At 31.1% G+C, this 23,797-nt stretch overlaps 2 protein-coding genes and 1 long non-coding RNA gene across 5 annotated transcripts; all 3 read left to right on the top strand.

Moving 5' to 3' along the window:
• Positions 1 to 3,425: 3,425 nt before the first annotated feature.
• Positions 3,426 to 6,697, top strand: LOC125076261. 3 transcript variants are annotated; one of them, XR_007120297.1, is made up of 9 exons: positions 3,426 to 3,567; positions 4,341 to 4,395; positions 4,641 to 4,756; positions 4,830 to 4,907; positions 4,985 to 5,072; positions 5,181 to 5,293; positions 5,405 to 5,607; positions 5,690 to 5,853; positions 6,414 to 6,697. XR_007120297.1 is itself a non-coding variant. In XM_047688356.1 (9 exons), exons 2-8 carry the CDS (start codon positions 4,344 to 4,346, stop codon positions 5,724 to 5,726), a joined length of 687 nt encoding a protein of 228 aa, XP_047544312.1. In that variant the 5' UTR covers positions 3,426 to 3,567; positions 4,341 to 4,343; the 3' UTR covers positions 5,727 to 5,736; positions 6,414 to 6,697. The 3 variants fall into 3 exon arrangements, 2 of the variants coding, with proteins under 2 accessions (XP_047544312.1, XP_047544313.1); XM_047688356.1 differs by having other exon boundaries at positions 5,690 to 5,736; XM_047688357.1 differs by having other exon boundaries at positions 3,426 to 3,571; positions 5,690 to 5,736.
• Positions 6,698 to 9,933: 3,236 nt separating this feature from the next.
• Positions 9,934 to 10,805, top strand: LOC125076276. The gene is made up of 5 exons (XM_047688379.1): positions 9,934 to 10,044; positions 10,219 to 10,270; positions 10,351 to 10,445; positions 10,520 to 10,615; positions 10,694 to 10,805. Exons 1-5 carry the CDS (start codon positions 10,030 to 10,032, stop codon positions 10,790 to 10,792), a joined length of 357 nt encoding a protein of 118 aa, XP_047544335.1. The 5' UTR covers positions 9,934 to 10,029; the 3' UTR covers positions 10,793 to 10,805.
• A 5,955-nt stretch (positions 10,806 to 16,760) lies between these two features.
• LOC125076292 lies at positions 16,761 to 18,274 on the top strand. The gene is made up of 3 exons (XR_007120311.1): positions 16,761 to 16,808; positions 17,907 to 18,060; positions 18,166 to 18,274. It is a non-coding gene; the product is annotated as an uncharacterized LOC125076292 (long non-coding RNA).
• The last annotated feature ends 5,523 nt before the right edge of the window (positions 18,275 to 23,797 follow it).

Genomic DNA, 23,797 nt, shown 5'->3' with positions numbered 1-23,797 from the left:
GAAGACAATGTATGGTTAAGTGTGTAACGTCATTCTAAATTCAACATGGCGGCATATCCCAGAAGGCGTATATTTTCAATGCACTCCTACAATATGGGTATCAAATAAAAGGGCTTGCTAACAATAACTCGAAAAATAATGTGACGTCATTCTTAATTCAATATAGCGGACTTCTAAAGCTTGAAAATCAATTTTGAAGCAAATATCTTTAATACATATGGTAACTTATTGTGGTTTTCCCAGTATTTGTCGAATTAAAATATTAATTGATAACTCTCCTAACCAAAGACTACTACATAATATAGTACATTCTTTGGAAAAATATTTTTAGTATAAAAACAAATTATTACTTTACCATTAACATTACAATTAAAATATTTTTTGGTAAATATAATACTCAATCCTCCATCTATATATTATACATCTATAGCCCAATACACATACACTTACTTGACATGTCCACAAACAATTTGTTTAAATTCTCAAGACATTAATTACATGTTTTAGTTTTTCACACAAAATAATCACTTTGACTCTCATTTAATTTCTATATTTAAATAATGCTTTATTGATGATTACTGGCGAGTAACATGAAATACAAGAGAGAGGAAAAAATGGCTATACGTGATTGTACAATTATGTGTTTAGGTACAATTCGAAGAGAGAATATTACTTTAAAAAAGTAAATACAAAAGTAAACTGAGAGTATACTATAGAGTAGTACGACCCGTAGAACGGTGAAATGACATCAAAGTGCTACGCTTTTTGGGCGTAGCCCGTAGTTCTACGCCTCTACAAATGAACGAGTTATTTTTTTGGAGTGGTGGTGGCAGGTTTGTTCTTAGTCACTCACAAACACTCAACCAAATATTGTTAACTTTTAAATTAAATAAAATAACAAAATCACTAACATAACAGAACATGCAGCGTGTTTCGGACAAAGTTTTAGAATATAGCACATGATCAAACAGACCAAAATCTATCGATGGTGCTTACTTGGTGGTAGGGCTTTGTGCAAGCCCGTCTGGGTAGGTACCACCCACTCATCAGATATTCTACCGCCAAACAGCAGTACTCAGTATTGTTGTGTTCCGGTTTGAAGGGTGAGTGAGTCAGTGTAACTACAGGCACAAGGGACGTAACATCTTAGTTCCCAAGGTTGGTGGCGCATTGGTGATGTAAGGAATGGTTAATATTTCTTAAAACGCCATTGTCTATGGGTGGTCGTGACCACTTACCATCAGGTGGCCCATTTGCTCGTCCGCCTACCGATATGATAAAAAAAAAGATGGTTTTATATATTTTTTTTCACAAAGGAGGAATAAATAAGACAAATGCTTGATTTAACAATACGATTTTTCAATGTAGTGCTTTTTTATCTGTGAGAGTTTTTCTCATGCCGTTTGTCGAAGCCGAAGTTGACAGATAATAATTTGTCACAAGTTATTGAAATAATTTAAATGTTTTTCTCGATACTTAGTTATTGATTATATACTATATAAAGCAATGACATGACATTCACTGTTCCCTTAGCCATCATTAAATATGAATTCGAGAAAATTAATGTGGGCTGAAACCAGTTAAAAAAAATTATGAAACCGATAGTCAGTTCCGTAATGTACCGCTAGATGGCTCTCCCCAATGAATAATAAAATTTTATTATTTTAAATATGATAGATTATGTAAACGATTAAATATATATAAATATTTATTTCGATAATGTATTATTTCTTTAAGAGTGGGTGGATAGAATACTTAATATTTATACACTTATCCTCTTCCAACTTATAACAGCTTGTAAATGTCTTAGCGTAACAGCTTTGCAATCTTTCATAAATACACTATGAATCTATCTTTCATCCCGGCTTTGTGCGGATAGAATAAAGGTTTATTTCGTAGAACGTAATATATGTTTCTTATGGTTTAGGCGGCGCAAGCCTGTAAAGCCGTTGATTAGTATGTTGTCGAGTTAAGGAGATTAGCTGAAATACCCAAATTCCAACAGTTCATAAATGACCGAAACAGACTAGTGTGCATTCGTAAATGTTTGCTAATAGTGGATTGATTAAAAAAGTCTTTGGATATCTTTCGTCCCGCACTTATTTAGACATAATTAAACTATAACGCAGAGAGAGACATATAAAATACATTAACTCTATAAGATACTTTTTTTTATCATCTAAGAGTTCATCACGGATCGGATTGCAGAACAACAGATTCAACAGAGTATGTGAATTCCCTCCCACGCTCGCTCGACCTACGCTCGCTCGTCCCACGCCCGCTCGTCCCACGCCCGCTCGTCCCACGCCCGTTCGTCCCACGCCCGCTCGTCTCACGCCTGCGCGTTATCTTGCACCCCCTAGTGACCGTTCTCTAGCTAATGTAGTTCAACAAGTAGCAGCGGCGTTCGGTCCCAGGTTCAAGCAGGTTGTGTATTTTTGTGGAAATGTGTATAAAGACTTACTAGTACGGTCAGAAGTGTATACTGTTGTACACCGATGAACTATTTTGCCTGATTTAATGGCTTACTTTGAATTAGAAAGATCAAACGAGGGTCATAAGACAAATAAGACAGCTAGTTAAGTAATAAAATCCGTATAAAAATCTCTGTACTCATAATGTAATTAAAACCATTAAAACAGCAATTTTAATCTTAATAGCCTTTTTTTGTTCTGTTCGTAGTTTTTAAAGTTATAAATTTTAAAACAACAAACCAAACAATATTAACAATAACGTGTATTGTTGGCACATCACAGGCGCGTGGTAAAATACAACTGTTGCTTCTATTGACGACGTGTAAATACAAAATAAACTAAACTAATGATTTTCTTATATTAAATTCAACAACTGTCTTAAATATATCATATTTTATTGTGTAGTTAATAGTAATATTTATTATAATAAATTTTAGTTAACCTATTAATGACTTTTTTTTGATATTCCTTAAACACTCAGTACAATAATATCCGCGACTATGGACTACACTGTAGAACTCATTCTAACTAATTATAAATTAATAAATTTGGGTGACTTTGTTACACTTTCACGAGTTAAAATAATTAGTAATCTTAATAAAATGAATTACTTTATTAGGGGTGCAAAAGAAGATACATGGTACCTAACACCTGACCTACCCCACACACGCGGGAAGAGCCGCGGCCGCAGACTATTTTAGTATAGGGCAGACTTTTGTTCGCACAATACAAGCTTGATTGATAAGCTTCATTTGTTTTTAGCACTCGCAAATTTAGAAGTACGTAATGATATATTATATATGATATTCAAATAAGTAACTATATCTCAATTTTCCGCCCTCAGATTGCTTTGTATTGTATTGATTTAAAGCTAGACATGCGCAGACTGACGACCTGGGTCTAGCTCGCTAGCCCCGGTGAAAATCTAGGGATTGCTCATTCTACCTTCAAAGTATGATGACGTGTGGTTAAATTCTCCCTTGTTTTTATTAGTGCATAAAATAAATACCATCATCGAGTACCTAATATAAAAAGAACCTCAAATAAGCTTTTATCTTCGGCAGACGCTTAGCGACGGTTGGATTTAAATACTGCAAGTATTGACTTTGTGATTTTTAAAAACAACATATATTTTTAAATACAAAATCGATGTTCTTGTTGTCTTTATTATAAACATCTATTTTAAAGATATATCTTTCTAAGATTTATCAATCTGGTTAAAATTATATTCGTTGACTTTCGATTTGATAATTTTGGTGAAGGTGAAATTAGCTTTTGCGAAATTTATTCACATTCAATCTATTCAGATCTAGAAATTGCGAATTATTATTAAATCGTCAATATAGATGAAATTAATTAATATAAATAAGAGTACCTAAGCTATGCCTTTGTTTAATATAATAATCTGAAGCGGTAATCTTTCTGCATATATCTAGATAGAGTACGTATCCGTTTTGAGGGTTATATCAAAAATTTGCAGACGAAAGAATTGATTACTATGTACTTGTTGCGCGAATCTTGGTTTGTCTTTGTATATAAGAGGCACGTTACACGACATAGCGTGTTTGTGACGTTTGAGCCAACACGTTTGACATTTGTGATATTATAATATACTACCTGCTTTATGATATTTGCTTAATATGCACGAATACAACAAACAACACAAATAGACTTGCCATACTTTGTTTAGTAGCTTTGCATTGTCATTGCAAAATAGCATTTTTTAATTATTTGCGTATTAACAAGTATTTGTAATGTAAACGGGGTACAAACAAAACGGTATCACTACGCGAACACGCTAGGCTACGCGATGTCTCGTATTGATGTATGATTCCGTAAAATTGACGATTTACATTTTAATTACAGAAAATGGCGCGAATAATACTAGAGGTGAAGCAGGAGCTTCCTGATGATGACTATGGTATGCATTTTAGTATATTTTATATATATTACGGTATTCATAGCTAGAAATATATTTGTAAATGGTATACATATTTTTTATTGAAAAAATATTGGAAACAAGACTTTAAAGTCTATTAATAATTTTTGGCATAGCATTAAGTGTGGCCATATAAATTGTCCGCTAAATTTCATGTCATTTTTATATTCAATTAACAGTGTTTATATATACAGTTCTATAAAGCTAATGAAATTATATGATTCAAGTTACGATGACGTCCAATTCTTCCGCAACATCAAGTGACACGGATGATACAAAGGATAACATCCGCCTTCCGATCATGGAGAGATTGGATAGAGTTTTTAAACAACTAGACGAAATCGTACGTCTCATTTTATAATAATTTCTCATAAAAAAACTTTAATAACTTTAAATATTTCAATAATGTTTCAAAGGTTAAACCAAACACTCCAGAACCACGCGAATATTTGGAAATGGTCGATGATCCCGATTGCGATATAGCACAAACAAGGGTAAATAATACATAGGTTTACTATTTGTAATGCTCAAAGTAAATATGTAAAATAATCAAACCATTTCTATTTAACAGGCCGAAGCATGGGCGAGACAGAATCAAGAATACCAAAATAAATGCCCCGACTATGAATGGTTCCACAAATATAGGGAGCCACGACGACGTAAACAAACTTAAATTATAAAATATATTTAATTTTAGAACGAAATAAACAGTAGTACATTAAAATTATGTTTAAATGAATTATTATTAAAAGATCATAATTTTTCAGAGGCTGCGTCACCTCCCCCGCAGCCAAGAAAAGGGTGTGACATAAAAACCAGTGCTGACCGGGAGGCCGCTGTTAACAAGATCTATGCTTTGGTGAAGGACATAGATAATGTAGTATGTATCTTTTCATATACTTTAATGCATAACAATTATTATTTTACTAGATATCTTCAAAACGTAGTCTAAGGGTTGTTTGTCATTTCAAGTATAAATTTTCTTTCACAGATATACCGTAAGCCCAACATAAAGATAAATCGCCCTCCGATGTACTTCAGCTCACGTCACGGTGGCTCGAACACGGCCTCGACCTCGACGTCGACTCGCCCCCGACGTGATAAGAGACATCTGAATATTTCTCCGGCGTCAGTAATTATACATTGTTCTAAATGCAAGTCTTTAAATAGACACATCACGTACTTACGGAATCGGTAACAATTTATTAATTCAAGATATTTATTTCGTCTACATTTTGTGTAGAGAAGGAGTAATCATATATTTTTTTTCTTACAGACACCAAGCTAGCCGACGGAATAGGATATTTTTTTAATCATCGCACGGTAACAAACAACAACAAAGATATTAGACTTTTGGTTATACTTAATTTTGAAATTGACCTCTCTTTTAAATAATCACATTCTAGGAACTAAAAGCTACATATTTCTTACTCTGTAAAGGTAAGTTACTATAAGATGTATATAAATAGCAGTCGAAATGGAGTTGGAAATCGCAGCGTTTTAAGTCGTGGATATACGTCAAATTGCTTCATTTAAGATTGATCCCTTTTTTCCTGGTTGTTATTGGAAAATCTTAAATATATATATATATGCTAACTTACATGTTATTATTGTTATTAGCATTTTATATTAGAAGTAATAAATTAATATGCAAAGTATCCTTTGAATTTGTTTTTCTCATTTTTACAAAACTCGAAAATTGTTTTCATTTACATCGGAGTGTCAGGTTACACAATAGTAAACTTGGGCTTATTTTCGCAGAATACCTTAACTTATATTTTTTAATGAGTTTTTACGAAATGAATACGCGCAATTTGCAATCAGCTTAGTTGCCTAATCAATCAGTGTGGGATGAAACTATGTGCTGAAAGGTTCTCCGCAATTACAGGGCACGGAAGATGATGGTAACGCCTAATCGAGCAAGATCAACGACGTATATCCACCTCTTAATGAAAGCAATTAAAATTAACCAATACATTGTATATTATATTTTTTCACAGACTGGAGACATATTGCCTCGTCATCAATCCGCTATTACCTGAAGATTCGCCCGTAATGTAGGAGGCGGCTTCGTAATTTGGTTTTAAAATAATATAGGGATTCAGTTATAACCACTTTAAACCAGTAACGTTATTTAAGCTTCATGTATTCATTTCGATGTTAGTGTAGCTCGTATAATGGATGTTTTTGTCATTTCAAATATGTATCGTAGTGTATACTTGATGTTATGCATACATAGGTTACAATATAGTAGAAATAAAACAAAAAGAAATAAAAAAGAAAATGAAAAAAAAATAGTGGTTAGAAAAAAAATACAAAAAAAAAATAAAAAAATAAAAAATGAAGAAAAAAATAAATATATAAGCACAAAAACAAAAAAAAAGTCTGTAAAACCACCAAAAACTCATTATGTTAGTTTATGTAGCACAAATATTGTTTAGTAATTAGTTACTATTTCACTTTTAAAATGGGTATTCATATTATATTATATTAAATGTAACTACTTTAAGTTATTCTTTACGTGCACTTCTAATTACTCATTACAAAATGATTTATTACATAATGATAGTATAAAAAATACTACATAGTATTTTCATTAAATGATGTGATAACATCATTAAAATGATTTTATGTTCCTCTAGCACAAAGCTTTTTAAAAGCTTAGCTTTTACTATTTCATGATCAATGTATATGAATATATATGTATAACTTTGTAAACATTTGAAAATTATAATTCTTTCTTGATTGTTATATTATTTTATAAAATTTATCTTATTGTAATAATTAAAAGCTATTTTAGGTAATAAACTTTTAAATCTCTCAGTGTCATAAATTGTTTTATTTTGTCATTTTAATTTATGATAGTGAAATAAAAATATAAAATATTAGAACAACTATAAATAAAAGGTAGGACTTTGTGCAAGCCAGTAAGGCTAGGTTGGTTGGTAGATACCACCCACTTACCAGATATGCTACCGTCAAACAGTATTACTTAGACCCTATGTGTTCTGGTTTGAAGGGAGAGTGAGCAACCGAGTATACATGCACAAGTGACATAACACCTTAGCTTCTTAGGTTGGCGACGTATTGGTGCTGTAAGGAATCCTTAATATTTCTTTCAGCCAATGTCTATGGGTGGTAATGACCACTTACAAACAGGTGGGTCATTTAGGCGCCTGTCTAATTATAACTAAAATAAAAATTCAAATTGATAACATTGTATTTGGATTCCCGATACAAGTTAAATCAATGTACACAAACAAATTACAAAATCCTTCCACTAATAAAATAGTCATTGTTAGATTTAGGTATAAAGTAATGAACCACACATGTTTTTTTATGCCAGTGGTTCCTATCAGATCAGGTTAATTAATCTGTCAAATAAAAATTCAGAAAAACAAGACGTTTTCATTGGTTATTGATTTTATAAGTATCAGAATTAGCTGAAATTATGTATAGTATTTATAAACAAAAACGATATATAATGTAACAAAACCTCTAAACAAGGAATCGATAGTAGTAACTATCGTTTTTTACATATTTTTATTTATTAATTAGTTTCCAAAGCTGAATAGACCGTGAGTACGTCTTAACCGAAGAGTAAGTGGTACTTTCAGTTTCTGAACAAGAATTGACAATTACTTTGACCAAAATAATCAAGTTTTCAAAACTATAAATCTTGTATGACCTCTACTTAATCATACAAATGTACAGTAACTATAATATACTATAGCTATTAAATACTATATAATATACGGTAGCAAGCAAGTATTGATTTTACTGGTGCCTGGACAGCGAATGCATTTATGCATATGTACAATTAATTGGTATTTGAATGTGTGAATACATGTCGGATATATTGTATACGTAATTTGCTTGTGTGCGTCGGCGGGGACTTTTGATTGGTTTCTGGTACATTATGGACATATTGAATATGGTTTTGGCTGACACAAAACAAAGGGCTTGAATTATTTGTTACCAGCTACCACTTTAGTTTTTGACCATACCTGTACCTCAAGATATTTAACAAATAAATTGGTGTCGTTATCATAAAGAAAATATCTAAAAATTTGTCTCTAGGACAACACTAAGATACACGCTTTATTTTTCATTCGGTGCATTTTTAGTCAAATTAATGACAGAAAGATGTTATGATGAGGTATTCTACCTCACTGGTCTATAGACTTGATATGAGGGAACAAATCCCGAGGTCTTAATTATAAACTATGTCGACAAGTTAATGGTTATTGGGTCCTGTAGCAACCGGTCAGGAAACATCATATTTATACTCATCAAGGCCTTTAACTATCAGCAAATAATTGTATTTGTAAACTAGCCTTTTGAGATCTAGTTTATTATTTAGGGAAAAGAAGACAGAAAGTCACCAGAAGAAATCAAATCCATTTATTGCGACGCTGTCAAATCTCGGGAAAACCCATTGGATTAATACTAAGTGATAACTACTATTAATATTAAGGAAGATTAAGGATGAGTAAACAAGAGACATATAACCATAGAACCAGTAAAAAAATAAAAGTTTTAATAAAATATGATACATGAGTTTCTTATAAACAATACAAAAGAAATCAATATTTTTTTTCTTAACGTTGACCCAAGAACCAACAGGTGTCTGCCATTATTTTTTTCTATATTTTTTAAGATATACAAACGTTTTATGTCTTAAAATACAAATATATTTTAAGACATAAAACGGCAGACATGCTGCGATCACGTTTTGAAAGTAAATTGTTGTGCCTTTCTACTCCTTGGACGCTCAAAGGAACCCTCGATGGGAATAGTGAACCTCCATTTCCCCAACAGCAGGTGAAGCAGTATACCTGGCAGTAATGTGGAGTTTGCTACTATACTGTAAGTCTGCCGATCACTAGCTCTTAGACTATATAGTCTCATCTCAAGATGAGTGAAGTAAAATAAACTACTTTGACGTGTTTTGGATTTCAGCGAAGTTTTCATCGAAACTTTCCTTTTTAAAGTGAAATTGAAGTGGTCATAAGTAGTGAAATGGAATACTTTTGCATTACATCTGAACTTCCATTAATTAAAAATTGTCAGTAGTGCAAAATTGCAGATATATAAGAAAATCACATAGAATTCGTAAATCTAAGGTTGTTCAACACATGAATAGGTATGTGTTGAACAATGTTTTTCGATGGAAATACGGTACAATCTTTTAAATGAACTTCGTACAATGAGTTGCTTAATGAATGATACTAAATTTAATTAAATTGAAATAGGAAATGTTACATTAAATTATTATATTTAAGTCAAATATAATTATTTTTAAAAAAAAATATTTTTATTTATGCAAGTATGTCAAGAAAGTTGTCAATATCATCATCGGCCAACCCTCATAGATCAACAAAAAATCACATTTATGATAGACCGGAACTATGTTATTGGACCTTCGAAATGTATTGATTGTATGTTAGGCATGCGCACTTATGCCGTCTGAACCTAACTACCTAGAAAAATCTAGGCAATATATTTTCAGCATTGAGTCTTTGACGACGTTTTTATTGTGTTATTATTATACTTGGTATATAATAATCATACCAATAAATAGTTTGAAGCCAAATTCCTAAAGTGTATTGATAGATGGAATTCACCGTCGTGAGTATTATTATAGCATATTAACGGAATTATTTTATTTGCGTGCGAGCAAAATAGATATATTAAATTAATAAACATTTTTGATTTTTCTTATAAATGAACTAGATCATTGTTAAGTTGTAGGTATAACATAAATTAATAAATTATTTAATAAGAAAAATGTAATGATTACAGATATCTCCCGATCAATCCCATTGGGGCATGGATCGTAAGAATAAAGATGAGGGTAAGTATCTTCCACAAAGTATAACTATATAAAGTAAGTCAATAGACGAGATAAGTAAAATATTGAACCAACTGTTACAGGGAATGGAGCCAAAGATGGAGAGATACTGCATCGAATTAAAATAAATGAATACCTCAGTAAGCTCCCTAAGATGTTTGAGTCTATTGACGAAGAAGTATGTCTAAACTATTTTTGTTCCATGTATGAAATAGGCATAGGTTTTTTTTTTAAATATTTTTCATGTCGTAGGTAAAGGCAGCCGTTATCCCTCCCAACGCTGACGAAGAAACTAAAAAAAGGCTATATGCTAATCTCCAAATTTGCAAAGACAATGTCATGAGCAAGGTATATTATGTGCTTTTTAATTAAAATAATAGTAATAGAAAAAAAAAGGAATTTGATTGAACGCGTTCCTTGTTTTAGATATTAAAGGCGATGGAAATGTCTCAAGTGACGGGTCATGAATGCACTGCCGGCGCACCCACCCAAGCTGTCGGCTCAGTATCAACAATAAATACTTAATTATTTATTGGTTTAAAAAAAAATGTACTAGGTACGAAGATTGTCCAATTAATGAATGTAAGTGGTTTTAGATGGTGAAATTGTAATTTGTACTATTCAGAAATTTCTTAGGTTTGTCTTCAAACTATCAGCTCAATAACCGTGTAAACAGTGAAACTTAAGCCAATTTGGCGACAATTTTGATATACTAAAAAATATACTTTTTTATTACATTTAAAATTATAGTAATATTTGGAATTTGGATTTTCTATATAATCCTAAAAAATAATAATGTGATAATGAAAAATAGCGACATGTGAAACTATATTTTATTTTAGAAACTGACTGATAAATTAGTAAATAAAAAAAATACAATGTAAAGGGAGGCTGTAAAGCTATAACTTTTTATGTCTGTATATTTTTAAAAGTTTTTCAAAATTTTAATTTTATTAAAAAAAAAAATTACGAAATTGTTTATCATTTATATTTACAACTACATTTATAAATTTATTATTAAGTATTTGGAAATTAGTGTAATTGTAAAAAAGAATGTTAGAGATTGAAGTACCTAGTGTGTTTTATTAGTAAGTAGTGAGTAGTTAAAAAAGAGTAGCTTAGAAGTTTTATTGATTTATTAAATGGCGGCGATGGCGAATGATGAATATGTTTTTATTATCCATGCTATACCTTTGAGCAAGAATTTTATACAATATATTTTTTCTTAAAAGTGTAGAGTGATAGATTTATCAAGATTTATCCATAAATGAATTACTGGCGAATGTACATGACACCCTACGTCCCAATTTTTATCCTTGTTCCCATTACGTGATGTTCGCTTTGCATAAGACGAATAATCAATTATAGATTTCTTAATGGCAATTACATTTCTGTCCGTATAATGATACTTTAGCAGAGAGATAGAAAGAAGATAGTTAGCCTCCTGACAAAAGTACTAAGTTTTATTATCTTTTCTACCTCTCTGCTAAAATATATTTTAGCAACAAATTGTGTGTGAGTGTCGGCTTATCACTAAGCCAATAAAATCGATCTAAATGCTAACATTTAGTATTAGTAAGCTCTTGTAAGCTAAGTCTTATGTTAAGTGATTTTCTACTAAGTCTTTAGTCTGTCAGATATTATTTAATATATTGTATCTCACTTTGCTTAGCCTCCCTTTTTATTTTTTATTTAGCTTCAAAAACGCGTTTACACATTTCTACCAAATGAAGAGCTGGTTGGTATGAGGGTATACCTACTAAAGAACCAGCTGAACCCATTCCGTTTCTTCAAGGAACTGTCGCCACAGGATTGCTTGAGTATGCTACCATGACATCCCAACCGTTAACTAGCCTGTGTTAAGGCCTTACCTAAGCGGTACTCGGGTACTAGAAAACCTCCTTAGCCCCGGTCAACCACCAACGCCTTCTCTTTGGTCTTTTTGGCGGAGTAGGTCAATATAGGAGGTTAGGGTAAAATAAAAGAGTGAGCTCGTTTCAATTTGAATTTATTTCACCTTAAGTTGACAATACACTGAAGTAAGTATTAGAGGCCAGTAGCAAAATACATAAAATACTTCTTACAAGAGATTAAGGTTTGCCTATGAAAATCAATTTATAATAATTAAAACAATAATAAAACAATCAACGAATCAACGTTTTCACCCTCACGCAACCTCTCCACCATCCAAGAACCAGACCACCTCTTTCCGACAGCGCGAGGTCTCCACCAATATTTGGCGCCAAGGAATTGCGTTGGTGCTGCTGTGGCGCGTCGTGTCAACAGATGTACCAAGGTATGAGCGTGTTATATCTCGCTTGGCTAATTTCGTGTGCAAGTAAAAGTCACTGTGCCGTGACTCCTCGCGACTCATGTGGGGTAAATTTCGCCAGAGATTATATTAGAATGATTAAGCAACATTTTGGTAAATATACAGAAGAGTATTTTAAAGTTTCTTTTTCTGGAAAATAAAACATAAAACATATTTTTTACATTTTTTCTATATTGTTTTCCTTCAAGAAATCACCACCAGTTAGTTAGTCTAGGTTTCATTTTATCTCATCGTTTTTTACCTGAAATATCGGTCGCTTGATACAAAATGAGTTCGATTCGTTTTTATTTGGAAACAGAATAAATTATTCAAGCATCAATAAATTGAAATTTTTGGGTCAGGATAATATTTAATAATAAGTAATATACATATCATGATTTAATTGGCATTTAGGTACTATAGTGTAAAGATAAATGAGTTAACAATTCACTGATATAAAAAAAGGAACAGGGTAATCAGCGTAATCACCTGAAGTATCATAAAGCAGACTAAAATGACTTATTTAGCACTTCACACTAAAAGTGAATTGTTTAAAATTACAGTAAAATAGTGTGTATAATAAAGATTGGCGCCTAGAATAAAGAGATTTTCCAGTATTATAAAATATGTGGAATATATTTCAATAAAATGTAACAATTAATAAATAAATATTTAATTGTTTATACACATAACATCAGAGTCAATCACAATCCACTTCTGATATAGGCCTATCAGTATAACTTTGCTGATTCGCGGTTTCCACTCATGGACTTGGTTGCTCCAGAATTTCGAAATAAGTGATTACCTCTTTAAATCAAATTAAATCAAAAAATCTTTATTTAGACATACACATTTTACAGATCATAGATCATAGAAACAAAGACAGAATTTGATACCCAAATTGGTAAACAACTCAGCTTATGTTGAAATCATTGTAAAATTTATTTGAAGTTACCGCTGGTATTCTGTGGTCGCCAGTCAATACTTACGTCACGTCGCATGTAGTGAATAAATACAAGATAAATAAAAAAAGAAAAAAAATATAAAGATTTGTGTGATTATATATAAATAAAAAAAAAGTGAACTCCTCAGTTAAAGTCCGGATGCTCGCTTGATCGAGCGTTAACAAACGTCACGGGACTTATCGAGATACTCGTATGTATGTACTAATACATGTATGTACTAGTACAAATATAATATATAATAATTTAATATTACAGTGTTTCTCTAGTGTCTAGTTTCTCCTAAATCTTCAGTCTACTAACTACTCTGGTACTTCTTCGGATAACCGCATATCCGATTTTATCCATAAAGCTTTCCGAGCATAGCTCGAACTATAACCGCAGTTAGTATCCACGTTTCACCGTAAGTTATGGTAGGTGAAATGCATTGGGGCGCCCATTAAAACCCGATTAAAAAAGGTAGCTGGTACGGGATGGATACGGCCTGCCCAAGATAGGGATGGTTGGCGTTCTATCGGGAGGCTTTTATCCAGCAGTGAACGACAAAAGGTTGAAAAAATAAACGTGACTTAACAAATATCTATTTCGATTGATTTTCGCCCCGATACTTACAGCACCGCTGTTTAAAGTTGCCCTCGCCAAAAACACTGTCTTAGCTGAAACCGTAATTCAAGTATAAAGTAGAAAAAATGTTTGAATTTCCACCATTTACAATTTTGTGATGTCAGATATAACAGATGATTATTGAATTGATTTATGAAAATGTGTTATACCATCAAGTAAAAAGAAAATGGATTAAAGATCAAAGTGTATTAAGGGCTTATTCGAATTAATATTTGATGCTGGATAAAAGTTTTAAGCCACCTGAAATTCATTATGGATTTCAGGTGCAGCCTGAATGTTTAAAGCGACATCAAGAATGCATTTCAGATGCAGGCGTAAAGATTCAAGCGCTCAATTCTACAAAAATGTCAGGAAAAACCGCTTAAGTCAAAATCACAAAATACATGTCTGTCTTCGTGATTTTTAGTTGTCTGTGTTTTGCCGCGTCTGCTTTCATCTGTCTTTTTTGGTTACAAAGTCTTCAGTCTAGTCATTATAGAAAAAAAAACGGGCCAAGAAATATAAATGAACGGAGAATGCTGATTTTTGGATATGTTCTATGCTTTTCTAGCATTTCATTTAACATGTTTTGATTGGCACAATATCAGTACACGTGACAGTTAAGCCCCTACAATAAATCTTTTTACTTTCAAAGAAATTTTGAAACTTACAATAACTTCCTTATTCTTGCCTATTGTATTCATTTTGATTGAAATTTAATTCAGATTATTTGTATTTCATTTATTTACATTATATTACTTTTTCTGTATTTCAAGGTTTTGTACGGTCGCTTATAATTATATATATTAAGCAACTAACAACAAGTTATTAAATAATAGTATTTAATTGAAATACCTACGTAAACTTAATTTCATATCACAAGGGCCTAAACCAAACATTTCAGTATTTTTTTGTCCTCTATTTGTCCAATACCACTCACATTATGTACGCATATTCAACTGCATACGATCAGCAGTCGTGGCCGAGAGGTTAAGGCGCCTGAGTTCCATCAGGTTCCCTTTGGGGGCGTAGGTTCAAATCCTACCGACTGCAAAATATGACTTATTGGCACTCTTTTAATGTTTTATTTTTTTATCTTTTTAGTTAAATCATTTCCATTAATCCAATAGTAAAAATTCTACCGTCATTCATTTAATTTTAAAGGTACAGAATTTGACATCCGTAAATATCCGTAAAACAAAACCCTGAAAGCTCGTTATATATCTGTATTTTATTGTTCTAGTACATATAATAAAGTGTTAAAGAAATTAACGTTAGTATAAATTATTTTCTAAACTTTAACAAAAATAAACTCAACACATCATTCTACTCGGAGAAAAGTATTCGTTATATCAATAGAAATGATTATGGTCAAATTTTGAGCACTGGGCGAACACTAGTTATAATTAGTAACTTCAATTGTTGGTAAATTAATAGTTATTGACCAAAACGTTAAAAGTGGCTCAGTTGGCTTCAAAGTGGAAACGAAATCAACAGATTAAAATTTGAAGTTAATAACTTTAAAATGTTAATATAAAAATTTGCCTAACCCGTATAACATTATTACGTGAAGAGAAAAGTGAAGGTGTCGTCATGTCATTATTCCTAATTTATTTGGAGAAGCGCTATGAGAGATGTTTCTAAACGAAACCTTAAATTTATATATAACTTATATTATACAAACACACTATATTAAATAAATCAAAACGTTCATATTTTATGTTCGTAATGCCAATATCGACACAATGCGAATATAAGACCTACGTCTCAATAAAGGTTTTTAGAAATTTTCTTGGGTTAAATTATCGTAACAATGACAAGCTTTCAGGGTTTTGTTTTACGGGTATTTACGGAAGTCAAATTCTGTACCTTTTAAATTAAATGAATGACGGTAGAATTTTCACCATTGGAGTAATGGAAATGCTTTAACTAAAAAGATAAAAAAATAAAACAAAAAAGTGCCAATTAGTCATATTTTGCAGTCGGTAGGATTTGAACCTACGCTCCCAAAGGGAACCTGATGAATCTCAGGCGCCTTAACCTCTCGGCCACGACTGCTGATCGTATGCAGTTGAATATGCGTACATAATGTGAGTTTTATTGGACAAACAAAGGACAAAAAATTACTGAAATGGTTTTTTTTAGGCCTTTGTGATATGAAATTAAATTTACGTAGATATTTCAATTAAATACTATTATTTTCTAACTTGCTTAATACATATAATTTTAAGCAACCCTACTAAACCTTAAAATATGGAAAAAGTCCAAAAAATACTTTATAAAATTTCAAACAAAATTAATACAATAGGCAAGAATAAGGAAGTTATTGCAAGTTTCAAAATTTCTTTGAAAGTGAGAAGATATATTGTAGGGGCTTAAACTGTCACGTGTACTGAGATTGTGCCAATCAAAACATGTTAAATGAAGTTTGATATTTCCCTCCCTGGAGAGGAAGCGTTTCATCGATTGTATCGGAGGTACGTGACATGCGCAAGTCTAGCTGGGCTAGCCCTACCTGAAATTCTAGGCATTCTTGTTTCTGCGTTGACACTATGATGAAGTATAATATATATATTTTTTAATAAAAAATAAATATGTGTTAGAAATAAAATAACATAGTATTTAAAGGACTGATGTATGTGTGAAAGTTTTATCAGTGAAATTCGTGAGTATATTTTTTTAAATAATTTTAAATAGTTGAAACGTATTTTTTTTTGAAAATTGGCCTTACAAAATTTGAGCTAATTTGAAGTTAGATAGTTAGATTTTGAAGTTTTTATTAGTTTTATACGTTTAATTTTTTTTATGGCATATAAAAACTTTTTATCTATTAAAAATACATATCATCAATTTGAAGGAAGAAAAGCTAAACCGCCAAAACTGTACTATTGGGAAATGAGGTTTAAAGTTTTTACTTCAAGTCTCATTTTTCAATAGTTCACGTTTTTGTCTCTTTAGGAATTCCTCCTTCCCTCTGACAATATGTATATCGATAAGTATTCTAGTGTGAGTATCATTTTATCCATATTTGATGAGGCGTCTGGTTTTTGTATGCCTTAGGTTATATGGGATCATATTTTATGAATGCATATGTAAGGATGCTGTATCGAGGCGTACTTCTTTGTATTTATGTTGAACGTCGATTTTCATGAAAGGAATACTTAGACCAGTCTCAATATACAATATACAGATAATAATTAAATCGTTCGTAACTTTATTATCCATACAATTTTCTTTACTAATATTATAAATGCAAAAGTTATTCTGTCAACCAAACCATGAATCGAATTTGGTTAAATTTGGCATGAAGTCATGTAATAACTCAAAGGAAGGACAATAGCAACTTTCCTATGCAAAACACTGTCTGACCTGACCGACAAAGGCGCGGACGACAACTAGTATTTTTTAAATGTATTTTTAGAGATATTTTAATGAAGCGTAATTATTTGCTTGCTTAAAATAAAATGATGGGTGATGAGGGACGGATGAAAATGTAGTAGATGCAACACACACAACACTGTACAGATAAAGCTGTAATAATAATTTAAGATGTACATTTTATATATTTAATATTATATTTTACAGCGAAATACCGAGATTAGCACAGTTCAATAACGGGCATACAAATATTTAGACCAGTCTCACTTTATGTGAACAAAATATTTTTAACAAATTGTATCTAACCTACATACCATATCAATTATCAAATTAAATATTTTTATTGTATACAGAGTACTCTAATATATATTTTTTTTTATATAAGGAAGATGAGGGGAGAAACGCTCCTTCCTTTGTACCGGACGAAAAAGCCAGTAAAGATGAGAGATTTTAAACGGGCATACATGAGACCGAATACCCAATTACATCAACACCTTTACTCCACTTTCAAAGAAAAGAAAGATTCCGTTTCAGTAAAGGTAGGTAGCTAAGAAAGTTTACAGCAGATTAAACCTATAATATACTTTAACTTTTAAAATGAACAACATGAACATATAAATAAATTGAAAAATGGTGTTTTATAGATGCAGTTGTCATTAGGTCAGCTCGCAGGAAGCTTACTGAATATCTCACATACATCACAGGAACCACGAGAGATCTATAAAACTTCGAACGAAAACGACATTTGATATAATGTAGGATAAATAGTAGTAGGAAAAAACAAAACAGTTTACTAGCCTGCATATATTTGTACTTAATATTTATAATTTTGAATAAAAAAAAAATACACAAGGCATACTGTCAGGATATTTCATTTTAAATTTTATTGTATAACAATGTTCTATACAGCCACAATAATATTTATTGGGCGAATAGAAATTTTGTTAATACATCAAACAAATAAGGACGATAGATGAGTATGAAATTTGATACCCGGATTATAAATAAGCAATATAATACAGGCTGGGAGGCTTATTTGTTATGAACATTGCTATTGTCTCACAAGACAATAGTAATATAGTATTAAGATATAAAGAGTAAGTTAGTCGTAAACCCAAACAAAGTTCACTTAGCTATTAATGAGTAGAATTTTTGTAAGAAAAAGATATCTCTGTACATATAGATAGAGGAGAAGTCAGACATTTACTTTGAAATCAGTTGTTTGGTTAAGTCAAATCATTGGTCAGTATTAGTGGTCACTTATGTTAGTTTGATTACTTGTTTATGACATTACGTAGATTTCAGCAATTAGAGCAACAAAAACGGTTCTTTTTTAGTTTTGGTTTAATAATGCGTTGTATTTTAAATGCTGATTATATCAAAGAATGTGAGGCTTCTTCTGAGATAATCTTTACATTTTTTGTTCTTAGCTTCTTATTATATTAATAAACATCTTAACTTGCAAATCGTCTGTTAAATTCTTATTAAACGTAGTATCTTTTTTTTTTAGTCTAAGATCAATGTACTGTTGTACATGAAGACATGTGTTCTAAAACAATATTTTTGTATGTGATAGAAGTTGAATCGCCAAAACAAGGGTTTTTTTTTTTTTTTTTTATTTTACGTCACGTCATCATTCTATCCAAATCATGATAGTTTCAGCCTCCACAGTTTCATCGGTACTTTTGGGTTCTGTGTGTGACTGTAGATTAAAAAAATAGTGGAATAAACTTGAATGAAAACCAAAAACACAAAGAGATAAATTTGAAAGAATTTTCACATTTTCGGGGTTAAATACTTTCATATCGGGAATATGTTTTTAAATATATGCCTCGTGTACTCAGTACATTTAGGATTAGTCTTAAATAAAAGTAGGCGGCACAGTGGTGGTATTTGCAGTGTATATTAGCGATCCAGAGACTAATATTTAAAAAACAAAGCATCTGCAGTTTGCACATAATAAAATATCTCGATTAAATATTTAAAGATCTTGTTTATAAATATGCTTTATTTATGTATCCAGATTTCAGTTTCGGCTTACGTTTAATTACTCATTCTATACGTAAGACGAACATTATTTAATCTTAGAGTTTCGTGTGTGTTTATATGATTTAAATTGTGACTTTAATTTAATCACAAAAGTACTACCTAAAAAATAATGTTTTTTAACGATTATGTGCAATATATACAATCAAAATGTATCTCCTGTGTGGCTGAATCGACTACCTCTATTGTTAAGTTTATTAAGTATACTTAGGTAAGGGTTACATTAAATAATTAAGGTAGTCTTAATGACCTAGGTTAATAATTCTGCTAAGATCTAAAGGGATGATCTAGCAGAAATGAGTAGCCTGTAAATAAATAGTTAAATATGATAGATTAATTCTGTATATAGTACCTTATTGATTTGTTCAAAGTGATCGATCACCTTATGTTATATCAGAAGCATTTCGATTTTAACAGTTGTCACACCTGTTTATAAATGAATATTATTTGTTATCAAAAAATACTCTTAAATTAATTGATTAAATTTCACGTACGTTATAAAGAGGTACATTTGCCTCTGTAGAGTTATTCTGCAAGAAGAAAATCGAAACTCACACTTAAAATATGTAATCGATCTCTTGTTTAATTGTAATTGACGTATATGTTTTACTTATAAATGTTTCTTAGCGGGTGCTTAGTTAAACGCAGATTTCACTCTTAATGTCATCATTGATGCATTGGAAGAAGACAGTTATATTTTCCTAATCACCCCCTAAAATCATTTGTAGGTAAATCAGTAAGCTTTTTTTGCTATTATAATTATTGTAAATAAGCTTCTTGAAATGTAATTATACCACAAATCGTCCCCATAGAGCGAAAATTCATATAATCCTAGAATTCCAATATTGAGTTAAAGTGTGATAAAACTCTCCTAAATTTTCTTAAACTTTTGTTTTAAGTTGTTACAAATATATATTAACATCATAATTTTTTAAATATGTAAACCAAACAAAATATCAATATCATCATGCAACCAAACAAAACCATAATATGTATGAATTTTTTAATAAAGACTTTCTTTACCCACTTAAATTTATTGATGTTTCGCTCTACGGAACGAAATGGTATATTTGCTTAATAATTAATGGATTATTTAATATTGTTCTAGCTTAGAAAATAAATATATTTATCTAATTAAAAATGAAAAAAAATCATACAAAAAAATAATAAAAAAGTTTAAAAAATAATAAAAATAACATATGGAAAGGTTAGTTAATGCAGAGTTTATGTAAGTTGAGAATAGTTTTAAAAATAGTTAGTTAAAACTCGTATTAGTATATTTTCGATAAATGGTCGTTAAAATATACTAAATACGACTCACCTTTAAGCGGTGATGAATCTTTAGGTTAAGATTTATTTCGCTTTAGTTACTTGAGTAGGTTAAGTATCATATTATATATCTATTATACTGCCACACTCAAGGACAATCCAGGGGTTCCCGGAGTACAGAAAAACTTCCTGATCCCTGCAACGCTTACGGCTGGCGAAGAAGGTGCCCATAGCGTTGACGCCTTCTCTCCGGTTTTCTGCGGCGGAGCGAGTTAGCGGAGGCACTCACCTCACGAATCCACTTCGCGGCCTGATTCTGCGGCCGTGCTCAGCAGCAAGATGTCTCCACCGGTAATGACCACTATAGAAAAGCGGACTATGTCCTCTAATGCCTCTCGAGTTGCAAATTCCACGAGAGTGTGGCGCGCTGTGTTCGAAGGCTCGTACCGTACTCGCGGCAGGATGGTATCACCTTAAATATCCATTGAATGTCTCTGAGTTTGGCAGATAGTCTTATTTTAATAATTATGCGGATATCATAGTGTCAAACAGAAACAATTGACTTAAACATTGTAAGAATAGGACTTGAATGATGTTATTCTTACAATATTTTGAAGCTTTGAATATTATGGAGGATATTTATCGTTGAAAATTCGGTGGCAATGTTTATTCAATTTCGACTTTGCACGAAGCCGAAATATGAGTAAAAGACTAATTCCAATGAAAGTTGGGACTTTTTGTCTCAATTGAAAGCTCTGGCTAACTCCTTAGGGTAAAAGTTTTTGAGGTGTTTTCGAAATTTTTCTTTTTTGTACTTTGTCAATTTAAAGATAAAGGATAATTTCACTTTCAGTGGAGTGCAACAGAGAAATGGGAGTTTTATACTTTAATTTTTACTATTTCTCTATTTCCTCTTGCATCTTTCTCTAACTAGTAATTGGGTTCATTAGATTTTTCTATTGTCTTTATTAACTTCATCTCTTTTTAATTATTCTGTCTTTTCTTTATTCTGATTAAATATCAGTATCGATGTTAGGATAATTGGTGTTCAGTGTTAGTTTGTAATGAGTCTCTTGTAGTTCTGTCTTTATTGCATTATATTTCACCCTGTTAGAAAATTATGCTTCCATACCATATTTAGAAATAAGACAAACTGTAATTGTAGAATGAGTATCTAAGGAAGGCAACACCTATCATAGACTCATTTTGCTTCTATCTGAAAGAATAATTTGATCTCTATTTCGAACAATTTCATACTTATTTCTTTTGCAGATGTAGTTTTATTTTACAATATATTTTTGTCAAAATTTTTATTGTATTAGAAGTCATAGCCCATAAGTTTTTAGTTCATTGATGTCTATAGGGACTTGTATGATTCTGTAAACGTAGATAGATGTCTTATTATAGGAATTTAATTAATTAATTTCTGTTCGATATAATTAATTCTATTTATTAAAAATAATTAGATCAAATATATTTACGTTGTATCTACACGTTGCAATTATTTTACACTTTATATTCTTTACGGATGCGTTTTATGTAATGTAACTTATTTTATAGAAAGTAATATATGTCGTGACTGTATTTCTTGGTTTTATTTTTATCACCGCTTACATAAGATTTTATATTCAACGATCAAATTATAACATTTAATAAAATATTCAGTTCAGTTATCTTGTTTAAACAAACAGAAACTTCAAGCGAAGGTTACATAGAAATATTAATTTAGATTAAGAAGATTACGATAAAAGTAACACATTTTTAGTTCAAAGAAACAAGTCAAGTCAATTGTTTTAGCCACAGTTAGCCAATTATCTCGACTTCGTTTATACTGGTATTCGATAATTACTAGCTAAGTTATTATCGATTACCAGTAAGAAACGTTTCAAATAATTATATCATTTTTTAGAACTAAAATTTTTAAAACTAAAATTTTGTACACACGTTCAGTTTGGGTGACAATGCATGGTTAACTGTGTACTAACTAATCTAACATGGCTGCATACATAAGGTATGCGGACTCATTATTTTCAATGCAGTCCTACAATATGTGACGTCACTCTTAATTCAATATGGCGGACTTATTAAACTTGAAAATTTGGAAGCTGAAATCTTTAACCAATTCAGCTGAAATTTTGTATACACGTTCAGTTTGGTTAACTGTGTGATGTCATTCTAAATCCTGCATGGCAAAACATCCAAAAAGCGGATTTTTTTTTAATTAATTCCAACAATGTCCAATGAAAGGACGCACTGAGAATACGAATGCGAACTTAAAAAGAAAAAAAAAAAAAAAAAAGTAAAAAACCTTTTTAAAAACAAGCTTTTATTTTAATGCGCTGAAAAGAAAAAGAAATAACTATTACACAAAACCTTTTACTGTTAACTTATAACGTCATTTCACATTTGACACATTTAACGGTTTGATTTAATTTACTTGTATAGATAAACATGTTAATTAAATAATTTGGTGTAAATAATTCTATTAATATTTTCAAACTCAGTAAATACGAGTACTTTTTTAAAAAAAAGGTTTTTTACTTTTAATTAGTTTCATTGACTTTTTCGTAGATATTTTGAAGAGATATTTTAAATCTAATTAATTTTTTTAATTATCTGATTAAAAATTTGGAACGCAAATTTTTTTTTGTCTTTTATATCATCCTTCCACGGCAAGCACGAGATGAATTACAAATAAATAAAACACAAGTAAATTCATAAGTGCACTCATAAGTTTGAATTGTTATAATTCACTGAAACTAAACCATAGGTGTAGCTGACAAAGTAACGACTGGTAGCAGATGTTCCAGTTTTAAAATTTCCGGTTGGGTTCTTCAGATCGTCGCTCCATCTGGCTGGATGACTAGATATCTATATCTGAAGGACAAATTTTATCGAAATTTTATTGGTTCGAAATTTAAGTGAATACTATAAACAATCCAGTAAAGGTATCCGAACATA

The sequence above is a fragment of the Vanessa atalanta genome, chromosome Z (assembly GCF_905147765.1).
Source record: "Vanessa atalanta chromosome Z, ilVanAtal1.2, whole genome shotgun sequence".
In the NCBI taxonomy this organism is placed as follows: Eukaryota; Metazoa; Arthropoda; class Insecta; order Lepidoptera; family Nymphalidae; genus Vanessa; species Vanessa atalanta.
Note: the sequence above shows the minus strand (reverse complement) of the source record. Positions and strands in the feature narration are given on the sequence as shown.